The following is a 12,520-nucleotide window of genomic DNA, read 5'->3' as shown; positions in this document are numbered from 1 at the left end:
CCTGCTAATGGCACTAGTCCATATCTTTTACCTTTGATGTGAACTGAAGTAGAGCTGCTTTAGTTTCGGACAGATAAGAGCTCAGTTAATACAGGCATTAGTATAATTTTAATCTTTATTTCTATGGCGCTTTTTACAATGTAGATGCCTTGGTACCATCTTTCGCACCTGTTTCTGTTTTTTAGTGTCTGTCGTGCCTTTCTTCTCGAGCTTTCGATGGGCCTCATACGCCTGTGGGTCGACACTCCACATGCACTCGGTCCACTTGCCATAGATCACACAGCGCTTCTTCTTACTGCATGCCACAAACATAATGGAGAAAAGAAAAGAGGAATTACTTTGTTGAAATAACATAATAAAAGAGAAGAAGGGGCATTTCTTTCTGGAATGGTTGACCCCAAACCAAAATGTCAATCATTTACTCGCCCTTTACTTGCTCCTGTTGAAATATTAATTTATATAATCTAGTCATAATTGAAATGTTATATTCTTTGGATTTTATTTATATTATTTAATTCAAAACTCTAGCAGACTAGGGGCAGGTGAAACCTCAGGATCTATTCAAGACCCTGAAACAAGATTTTCAATTAAAACTGGTGATGCCCGTTTTCTATGTCTCTAACTAAATACTGCCCCTCCTAAAACATATAACAGACAGGACGACTCTGTCTAAATCAGACCAGTGTTAGACTGTAAGAGACTCTTGTAGGCTCTTGCAGACTCATGAAGTGGACTTTAAGATGCTGTTAGACTGCAGAATAACCAACACATCTCAATAAAGAATTCGGCTTGTAATGAGTCTCCTGGTTTGGGTTCTGAAATTTCAAACTCTCTAAAGCGGTTTGAGTTTCTTTCTTCTGTTGAACACAAAAGGAGATATTTTGAAGAAAGCTGGAAAGCCATTGACTTGCATAGTATACATTTTTCCTGCTATGGAAGTCAATGAAAACAAGTTTTTAGCTTTTTTCAAAATATCTTTTTTTTTGTTCAATGGAATAAAGACACTTCTAAATGTTTGGGAGCACTTGAGGGTGAGTAAATGTTCTTTTTTTGGTGAACTATCCCATTAAATCCACTGGTATGCTAGGTGTTAGGTGGCAACTTGCATTATAAAATGTATTAACTTTATCTAAATGGATAAATAAGCAACAATATTCTTCACTGTTGAGAACATTATGCAAATGAAACATGATGCGAAGTGGTGTGCGCCAATGAGAGAGCAGGTGGTGACAATCATGCGAGTCAAATCTTGATAAAGCAGAATAATGTGAAAGAAACATCCATTACAACCACCAATAGAGACTTGGCACCTGCAGTGGTTTCATCGCACCATAATTATTAACTCTAATGTCACGAGTATCAAAGGTGTCTGATGAGAACTCGTATATAATCTTTAAACTGATAATAGAAAACATTTGCTGCAAAATCTCCTCATATGGTCAAGAGTTACAATCTAGCCAAAAACTTATTTTAAGAACAAAATACTGTGCAAGATTAGATTCTGCAAGATTATTATAATGGTTGTAAGAATATGCAGTAGATGTCAGAATTATTAGCCCCCTGAATTATTTGACCCATGTTTATTTTTTTCCCGCAATTTCTGTTTAACGGAGAGCTGATTTTTTTCAACACATTTCTAAACATAATAGTTTTAATAACTCATTTTTAATAACCAGTTTATTTTATCTTTGCCATGATGACAGTAAATAATATTTGACTAGATATTTTTCAAGACACTTCTATACAGCTTAAAGTGACATTTAAAGGCTTAACTAGGTTAATTAGGTAAACTAGGCAGGTTAGGGGTATTAGGAAAGTTGTTGTATAACGATGGTTTGTTCTGTAGATTATTGAAAAGAAATGTAGCTTAAAGAAGCTAATAATTTTGTCCTTAAAATGGTGTTAAAAAAAGTAATAACTGCTTTTATTCTAGCCAAAATAAAACAAATAAGACTTTCTCCCAAAAAAAATATTATCAGACATACTGTGAAAGGTTCCTGATGTTTAACATTATTTGGAAAATATTTAAAAAATAATAAAAAATTCAAAGGGTGGCTAATAATTCTGACTTCAACTGTATATATTTTTTACCAAGTAAAGCTTAAAAAGTTAGGTATTTTACCAGAAAGTTTAGCTTCATTACAATCAGACATAATTTAAGATCAGCATTGTATTTTAAAAAGACGTTATTTTAGAGTTTGTTTATTAAAAGAATAAAAAAATAATAATAAAAGCTCAAACAAACTTCTACTTGCTCTTTAGTGACAAAATAGGTCTGGTATTTTGTTACAGTAAGCTTCAGTATTTTGAGAAGAATATGATATGCGAGAAACCTGTACAACTTTACTTTAGACATTTTCTCGAGCGAAAAATGACATTGACAAACTTTCTGTTGTACACCATGCCCACCAAAGGATACCAATGGTACCCTTTTAGCAGTGGAAACGCAAGCCTGATAAAGGTGACCCTGACCAAACCGGACCGTACCGTACTGTTCCAGTCAGTGGAAACAAGCCATAAAATAAAGATACAAATTATACCAAACAAAATTTGTTACAATAAGAGCATTTTCCCCCAAAAAATTGGCCATATGAAGTGGTCAAAAATAGTTTCAATGTTTCCTGCTGCTCTTTTACGTTTTTTTATCTATGAGTTGTTTTTTTGTTGTTGTTTAATTCTTATCAGGTAAGAATCCAAAATAACTCAATTCTACTTTGTAAGTCTTTAAGAGATTGTTGCAGTTGTTGTAGCAGGGCCGTGCAGAGACCATCCAAAGGGCATGTGCAGTTCTGAATGGCCGGGGGGGAGGGGGGCGGGGGGATGTTGTTGCGCGCGTTCTGAAGAGCAGGGGGGGTGGGGGGTTGGGGGGGTGGATTGTTGTTGCGCGCGTTCTGAAGTGCGGGGGGGGGGGTGGGGGGGGGGGGGTGGGGGGGGTTGGTTGTTGTTGTTGCGCGTTCTGAAGAGCGGTGTTGTCGCGCGCCTACTGAAGGGCGGGACCGAGGGTGTGCCGCGTCGCGGGGGCACTTTTGATCATTTTGGAAGGGCACTTTCTATCCAAGACTAAAAAGGGCATGTGCACTGCACAGGTTGAGCCCTATGTGTGCACGTGCCTGTGTTGTAGCAACTAAATCATATTGACAGTAACAGAAATGAACCGATTCAGATGTGCGTTTGAACTAAAATGTCAGAAAATGTGCAATAGGTTACCGTAAAAGGCGTGAACTTAAAGTTTTGCAACCTTAAAGGGCTTCACAGACAGTTAACATGAAAAAGTCTATTTTTGCACAAACATGTGAGCATTTTAGTGACTTTTCCACATGCAACATTATGTTTTAGATAGACCGTTAATGACGATACTACCATTTACAAAAGTACAGCAGCACCGTCAGTATTTTGGAGCCATAGAATCGCGATATTACCATAGTATCGGTAAACCAGGCAACCCAAGAGTATACATATGTGACTAGGGGTATAATGATACAAGTCATGATTCTGTACGCATCTCAATACTGAATTCTCAATACAAAATTATCTTGATATTGTGAGCTAGCATTTGTTTAATAGTATTATTATTTTCGGCATTTCTAACATACGGTTTATAAAAAGGAGAATATTATAATATGTAGGTCTACTGATGGTTAAATGCTACATTTTGTAGACTTTGGGTGGTGGACTTTAACAAAATACATCTTTATGTAATGTAGTACATAAAGACGGAATTGACATATTTTGGTACATTATACCTTATAAATACAGTCAGCTAACTCTTAGATCAAACAAGCTTAACAGCGTAAATTATACAATTTACGTCAGCCATATTCAGTCACATCTTTTTCACAATATTTTAAAATTACGATACCACCCTTACATCCCTATAAGTGACGGTGTGCATTCAGATTTAGCAACCGAACTGAATAAGGAGACATGATCTACATAACTGAAACAGTTCAAAGTCAGAGAAACAGTCCACTCAAAATAAATAATGAGAGTCAGAATCTCACCTCTTATCCTGGATGTAACCTTCAACTCTGTGAAGCTCCTTTCCAAACATCCCACAGGGTTTAAAGTTCAGTACACACTTCTCTCCAGTGCTGTACAACCAAACAACACAGTAATCGTTCAAACATTTCCACCCGAATTCACTGAGTCATAAAAAACCGAACAGTCTGGCTTTACCTGTGGTTGATAATTTCTACGGTGCCGTACTGTTCAATCCACAGTTTACCCAGAATGACATTGTGTACACAGCAGAAAGGGTTCGTCCATGTGTATGCCTCTTTATGCCTGTCAGGACACACACATACACATACTGTATGATCAGACTGTTAATCAGCAACCCCAACATCCTCTAGTATTAAAACGGGATCCTACTGACTCATCCAAAGAAAATCTTGCTCACACTATTAATATCAAGACACATGGCAGGAAATATAAAGAAAAAAAAAAACACTACAGGCCGAACAAAATTAAATTAAATAGATTAATAAAAGTGGTCCCTAATTGTTGCCGGGAGATAGACGCAATAGACGAATTCTGCAAAGTAGTCAGCTTTGTTTTATACAATTTTAAAAACCCCTCACACTACTAGAAAAATAAGTCAATTATCATAGAATGAAACCAAAGATCAAAACCAATTGATCTTCATTTATTTATTTCATAATGGTGCCCCACAGCAGCATAAATTCTGCCTTGCAAACATACAGTCCAGCACTTCAGTCACACTGCTAGCGATTGAAGACTTATAAATTTGATGAGCTGAACGCATTCTGTAGTGTAGGGTTGTCGCAATATTATTTATTCATCTTACGATACTATACCAGCTGAAGTATCATAATACCAAGTAGTATTGCGATACTGTAATTCATAACTCAAATTATAAAGAAAATTGTCAATAATACTATATTTTACTATATTTTTAGGTTAGTCTTGAATTTATTTCATAATTCCCTTATTATTGAAAAAAGTATTTTCACCTCACTTTGCCTAAAATTCATTCTTTTTGTTTATTTTGTAGATAACTGACCAACAAAAATACATTAAAATAAAGATATTTACTATACCAAATGAAATCTATTCAAATAAGAGCTTTTTCCAACAAAATTAGGCCCTATGAAAGTGGTCAACAATTGTTTTAATCTTTCCTGTTGCTATTTTGGCCTTTTCATTTATAGTTTTTTTTTTTTTTTTTTGTCTTATCAGGTAACAATCCAAAAACATTCAAAATTTCACTTTGTGAGTCGTTCTTTTTAAGACATTGCCATGGTTGTTGTAGCTATTAAATCATATTGAGTGGAACAGAAATGAATCGATTCAGATGTGAGTTTGAAACGTCTGAAAACATCAGAAAACTTGCAACCTTAAAGGGCTTTAAAACAAAATTGAAGGATTTTAGGGACTTTTCTACATCCAACATCATCTATTATAGATAGACCATTAATGACGATAATACCGTTTACAAACTACAGTGGCACTGGCGGTATTTGAGCCATAGTATTTATTTTTTTTTTTTAATATTTCCCAAATGATGTTTAACAGTGCAAGGAAAGTTTTCACAGTATGTCTGATTATATATATTTTCTTCTGGGGAAAGTCTTATTTGTTTTATTTAAGCTAGAACAAAAGCAGTTTTAAGGTCAAAATGATTAGCCCCTTTAAGCTGCTGTTTTTGCAATAGTCTATAGAACAAACCATCGTTTTACAATAACTTGCCCAATTACCCTAACCTGCCAAGTTAACCTAATAACCTAGTTAAGCCTTTAAATGTCATTTTAAGCTGTATAGAAGTGTCTTGAACAATATCTAATATCAAACAATATCAAATATTACTCACCCTCAGCATGGAAAAGATAAAATTAATCAGTTATTAGATATGAGTTATTAAAACTATTATGTTTAGAAATGTGTTGAAAAAAATATCTACGTTAAACAGAAATTGGGGGGAAAATTAACAGGGGAGCTAATAATTCAAGGGGTTTTATAATTCTGACTTCAACTGTATGTTTATGTTCAGTTATCTCACATTAAAGGCAACAAAAACTACCTATTCTTTGCCATGACAGTGAACTTACTGAACCTACACACAGGAGCCTTAGAAAATAGCTAATTTTAGAAGAAATATTCATATAGCACTTGGTGGATTTTGCATCTGAACTGTTCATATATAATACATCTCATTCATCTCATTCACACATTATGTTTTTCCTGGGAATAATATTTCTAAAAGAGCTTTTGACATGAAATCAAATCAGGTTTTGGTAAAAACTCAAACAACCTACACTTTCAGTACTGACCTGTTTATATGCTCAATTTGTAAAATGAATGTACATCATATATTGTTTATGCACATCGAATACTGTGTGTTGCACAATATGAGGGTTATAGTATGGTTTATTTATTTATTTTATATGTTTATCAATTATGTACTTTTGAAATGTATTTATTACTTTATATAAAAGGCTTTTTTGGTGACGGCTGCTTGAAGCCTCACATATGGAGAATAAAGTCACATGCATTGCTAAGGTATGAGTCTTTCCATTGACTTCAACAGAGTGTAAAAATCTTGATGGTCTATTAAATCTGATCTTTATTTTGTATTTTATACTGGATTCAAGTCAGGTGATGGCTGGGCCATTCTACAGCTTCGTTTCTTTCGCTGATAGCATTTTAAGTGTCTTTGGCTGTGTTTTGCATTATTGTCTGGTTGAAAGGTCCACCGTTGTTTATTCTTACATCATGATGATGTAGATGTAAACTGAATGACAATGGGCAGAGGGTTCCTGAATAACTATAAAGAGATTTCAGCTGCTGTCTGGGGTTTCACTGCCTTTTCTACACCTCCCTTTCTTCATGTGTTCAATAATCTTTCCCCTGTATCATTTCATCTTAATTTGTAAGCTAATTAGTTTTGTTTTCTTTGCGTATATTAATTTGTTTGGTTGTTACCAACATTTAGTGAAAAATTAAAGTCCCCAGCACCTAGAAATATATTTTCTGAGAAAAAAGATGACGTGTTCAATATTTATTTCCCCCCACTGTATTTCCTATTCAAGTGTGTGCATGAACAAGGCACACTCACTTGTGAAGCTCTAGCGTGATGGTCCCTTTGGGTTCTGCCTCCACACTTTTGCCCCAGAACTTGAGTTTGGGATAGATGGATCCGTGGAAAACAAAGTCGCCCATCAGACTCTCTGTGTGAAACGCACTGATGGGCGGATGGTGACTCACCTGCTCTGAGATTAGTCTGAAACCCTGATCCTCTCTGAGTCAAAGAGAAACCAACAAAAGTAGGAAGGATGTATTAAAAGGGAAGAAGAAGTAGAGTTACATAAATGTCAAACAACAAATGTCCCTCCAGAGCAAATCTTAATCTAACAAGCATTAAATGACATCCTCAAATCTTATCAGTGTAGTTTATGAAACGCTGTCGTCCTTACCGCGTGAGTTCATAGGTTTCTCCTAAAAGCGGGTTGAAAGGTTTTCCAGTTCTGTCCCACTGAGAAGCGACCGCAGACACAGCAAAGGCCGCTACAGTCTAAAAGACAAGACAGAAACGATGTTAATTTATAAAGCAGATTGTAAAGCTTGAGATACAACAAGGCCGTGTCAAAGAAGTGGTCACAAAGAAAACCAACAGTGTTGTCGCTTCCCATTGGCCACCGCTGTTTGGAAATAACTGTCAGTACGTATACAGTGTTCACTGTCATATTGAAGTGATATAAACAGAAAAAGTCTCTTAATTTAATTTGAAGTTTTTTTTATTAAAAAATAAGATAATTCAAACCCCAGCGATTTTAAGGCCCACCGCAACATAATGTACGAGTGCGTTTTTTCCTGTCCACCGAATTAATTGACAGGCATGTATTAACATGTCACCGAGTCCGTAGTAAAACGTATACATGTCCACAGAACAGAATTTGTAAAAAAAAAAAAAAAAAAAAAAAAAAACTGGGATTAAAACATCTGTTCCAACTTTCAAGAATGGATTTCACGAGTTAAAAAAATTTTAAAAACATAAAGCATATTTTTCATAAAAAAATAAAATAAAGAATACTTCCCTAACAAATACATCAAATAATCTTACTTTGTATATTTCACTCATAAACTGAATGATGTCCGTCTTGGCCACTGACTGCTGTTTGACTGAAATAACGCAGGAGAAGCAGACACGCAAGCTGGAATGGTGGGTGGGGAGAACCGGCTCATTTGCATTTAAAGGCACAAGCTACAAAAACAGCTACACACAAATAGTGTGACCAAGACATCAAAAATAAATTTAGTTCAGTCGAAAAACTGCCGCTATACATATACAGTGAAGTGGCGTCTGTTCAATACAGCACGAGGTGCTGTTAAAGGCTGCGCAGAGCATGAGTCACCTGACTTTAACACCCCATTCACACGGGGCTTCAGCGTCAACGCTTGACTGAAGGAGTGTCTGAAGTTGGGGCTAACGCGATCATCATAGCAGCGTCAGCCAATAAAATTCCGTCACCAATAGGCCACTGTCTAGCTGGTGTATTTTTGGTTACTTAATCGTAAAGGCTTCTCAACACCGCATTTCTGTTGCACAGAATAAAACTGCTGCAACTAAATGTTATGCTAACTGTGTGCTAGTTTGAAGTTCCGAGCTTATACACCAAGGCTAATACGCACATACACTGAATTAACTATAGCAGCGGGCCATTCACATATTGCGTCTTTTTCGCACAAGTTCTTATTTCCAATGTAAAAATATATGACAATATGTGTGAGCAAGCGGAGCGATATGACAGAGTAGAAAACATCTCACGCCGTAGCGGTGAGAGTTGTGCATGGTTTTCAGTGCAATGTAAACAAAATATGTTAGACGAATTATTACAAATAATTAAAAATGATTGTATATATGAATGCAAATGATAACAATCGTTTATTTAAATACTTTGCTAATTCATAGCTTCAATTTACATTAGACATGAGATAACCATAATTATTCTTCAGACTATATAATCGTACAACCAAAATCTACTATTGGTGCATCCATAATTGTTATGCAGTTCAAAGCATAACATATAAATGTGTTGGAATGTAGAAGAAGCCTACTTAAGCAATGCACTGATGTTGTTGGGCTTTGTAAAACAATATTTGAATGTTTGTATAAAAAATAAAGTAAAAAAGCCTATTGTACAATGCACTGATATTATGTAGTCTCAAAAACAACATATTAAGAATTTATTGTAGAAAAATACTATGTGGTGTCTTCTGGAAAAGTGCAACATATGAGCTGTTAGATGCTGTTATCTGTCATCACTCATATGATGTAATTTCTCTCCGGCCCCTCATTTGGGATGCTGTTCATGAACTGGCCCCCATGACAAACTAATTGCATAGCCCTGACCTACACTTTCTTTTGAGCCCAAAATGGGCATTTTCTGCATTGTATAATAATCAATCTGATAGATACTTTGAGTTGAAATTTTACAGACACATTCTGAAGACATCAAACACTTATCTTACGTCTTGTGAAAGTCGTAAAATAGGAGCCCTTGTTGTTTTTAGATGTAAAACTTCTTTACAATGCCTTGAAATGGTCTCACCTGCATCCTCTCTATGGAGTCACTCTGTAAGCAGGCTTTCTGGAGGAGGTATGTGTGCTCCATATACTCAGTAAGTCTCTGTAGAAAGCTCAGGGGCTCGTTGAACACAATGGGCATGGTGATCTTGGACAGCTCCTAGAAAACGACAACATCAAACAGACTTAACAGGACCAAAGACCACTGCGGTTTTACAGTTTTGTGCGAAATGACAATTTTAAAGTAAACGAAGTACAGTTATCTTGCTTTAGTCGCATGTTAAAATAGACTGTGTTTGGACGTGTTTCTCAAGGGGCCCCTAAGAAAACCAGCTGGATGTGGGGAAAATTAATGAATGAATGAGATGAATGTCTTAAGATATGTTCCCAAGAAATCAACTTGACATGTGGTCTTTACTGTGAGATATGACAGTATGAACATAAAGCACCCCCACAAGCATTTCTTTTGACTGTAACAGGTTTAGTCAATCATTTTCAGTGGTAAGATTTCTTAGAAGGAGCTTTCAAGAAATTTAAATGCAGAACTTCTTAGAAATTCAAGCTCTTTGAATAAGAAAAAAAAAAACTACAAATTTTGAAAAGATAAATCAAAAAGCAAAGAATGTCCAAATCAATCAAAATAAAAGTTATTAAATAAATAATTAACCCCCCCCCCCATTTTTTTATTTACAATTATGTGGGCATATTAAAGGGATAGTTAACCACAAAAATTAAAATTCTGTCCTCATTTACTCGCCTGTTTGAGTTTCTTTCTTTTATTGAACACAAAGGAAGATGTTCTGAAGAATGTTGGTTAAAAACCAGTCGATTGTAATCAGTTCCAAGTACTATTTTTCTGCCCAGTACAGTTGCTACTATTAAAAGTCAAGTTATCTTTAACTGTCTGCTTACCAACATTCTTTAAACTTTTTACCTCAGAGAGCTGCACTAAAACCTAGGGCTGTGCATTTAATCGAAAATCTGATTTCGATTTTGGCTTCTAACGATTATGAAAAACCATTAATCGAGATAAACGATTATTCCATCATATACTGCCCCCTTTCCAGTTGTACACATTCGTTGCTTTGCAAAGCTCAGTTTCACGTGAAAATGACTAAAAGCATGTGCCGTAATGTAACGTTTGCAGCATGGGATGCGCATCTTTCATTGATTTATGATCGAATCATTAATATTTTTTAAAAGCGCATGTTGGTGTGTGTGCGTGCGCACTGCGCTTAGCTTCGGACAGGCTTAGAGACGAGCAGAGCACACGCATCTAATGCCATCTTAATGCGAGCACTTTAATGGTCAAATACATGCACATTTATGTAACAGCGCGGTGTAATAAACAAATTGTGTAATAAACAAACAAGTTAAGAATCAAAAGACATGTGAAAAAGAAACCATATCAGAGCCGCACTATTCTTAAAGTGACAGCGTGCAATATTCCTGCTGCCGACTGCTTTAATTATGAATAAAACAACAAAAGGAGAAAATCCCTCACTGCTCTTGACTGAAGGACTTTTGTAGCCAGTTTTTTTCTTACAGGGAAGATGCTTAAAGCACAACTTAAACATAACAGATTTAATACATCATTTCTAATTGATTTCTTTTATCTTTAATGGCAGTAAATTATACTTTACTACATATTTTTCAAGATACTAGTATTTATCTTAAAGCGACATTCAAAGGCTTAATTAGTGTAACTAGGCAGGTCATTGTATAACAGTAGTTTCTTCTGCAGACAATTAAACCTATATATTGCTTAAAGGGGCTAATAATATTGAGCTATTAAAATAGGTTTCAAAATATTTAAACCTGCTTTTATTCTAGCCAAAATAAAACAAATAAGCCTTTAACCAAAAGAAAAAAAAGAAAATACTGTGAAAAATTCATGTTAAACATCATTTGGGAAATTATATATATATTTTATATATATATATAAAATTCACAGAAGGGCGAATAATTTTGACTCCAACTGATAATTGTTTTGAATAATCATGATTACAATTATGAATAAAATAATCGTGATTATGATTTTTCCACAATCGAGCAGGCCTACTAAAACCTACCATTAACAAAACTCCAAAGGATATTTCACCAGCGAGGGATAATGAGTGATAAACATTACACATCATAGGACAGATCAAACATGACAGAAGAGAATCTTTGGACTTTAAGTGAAAACGAATGACAAAAAGGGCCAAAAATACTAATGAATCTACTTCACTGACATTTCCCTAAAAAGAAAGAGCATTTGTGTTCATTTTTCGCTACGTTCTGCAATCTGAGGAGGTCTGAATGCTTTCTTTGGCCTCACTACAAATGTTATCTTTTCAGAAGAAGCAACAAAACGGAGTTCAGGGAACATTAAACTAGAATTATATGCATCATAAGCAAAAACCAAAGTATGTGGAAATGATGTACAAGTACGATGAAGAACTCCGACACCAACAAAAACACCAAGTACAAATGAAACCAAATACATTTAGAACTGCAACAGCATATGATTTGAAGTTCTTTAAGCAAACTCTAGTAGTATGCTGTGTATTTATTATGCTAACTGTTAGCAGAATAAATCTAAATAAGTTAGACGTGAAGATCAGCTAATATGTTCAGGTAAATTCTCATTTCTGTTTTAGGGGTGAACTATCCATTAATCATTACAAAGAATGTGACTAGTAGACATTATTTAGCTACTGGTAATCACTAATGAGTAATCCGGACTATCCTTAAATATATTTATACTTAATAAAATGCCAGAAATTCTGGGTTTTGGTCTTACCAGTCCAATGCATTTCTTGAGAATGCTCCATACACTAAAATCATTTCTGGAGAACATGGGGGCAGGAAGACACGACCTAAAAGAAAAAGATGGTTTTCTTGTAAACAAACATACTCTCTCAGTAGAAGAATGCACATATTATAAATGATCTGGAACGAACAATTCTATCTGAACAATAGAAATCTAGAAAC

At 35.3% G+C, this 12,520-nt stretch overlaps 1 protein-coding gene across 30 annotated transcripts in view; it reads right to left on the bottom strand.

Annotated features, from left to right (window-relative positions):
* Positions 1-12,520, bottom strand: part of osbpl2b (oxysterol binding protein-like 2b) — a 45,660-nt gene that overhangs the window by 11,389 nt on the left and 21,751 nt on the right. For all 30 annotated transcript variants that reach the window (XR_015522690.1, XR_015522670.1, XR_015522671.1 and 27 more), the window contains 7 exon segments: positions 12,330-12,405; positions 9,570-9,704; positions 7,434-7,531; positions 7,076-7,258; positions 4,177-4,284; positions 4,002-4,091; positions 169-295 (listed from right to left, as the gene is read on the bottom strand). Coding sequence is in view for 4 of the 30 variants with exons in the window: in XM_087305256.1 (XP_087161382.1) it covers positions 169-295; positions 4,002-4,091; positions 4,177-4,284; positions 7,076-7,258; positions 7,434-7,531; positions 9,570-9,704; positions 12,330-12,405 (817 nt within the window). In the remaining 26 variants the exon portion in view is untranslated.

Source organism: Danio rerio, chromosome 23 (genome assembly GCF_052040795.2).
Source record: "Danio rerio strain M-AB ecotype USA chromosome 23, GRCz13ab, whole genome shotgun sequence".
Classification (NCBI taxonomy): domain Eukaryota; kingdom Metazoa; phylum Chordata; class Actinopteri; order Cypriniformes; family Danionidae; genus Danio; species Danio rerio.
Note: the sequence above shows the minus strand (reverse complement) of the source record. Positions and strands in the feature narration are given on the sequence as shown.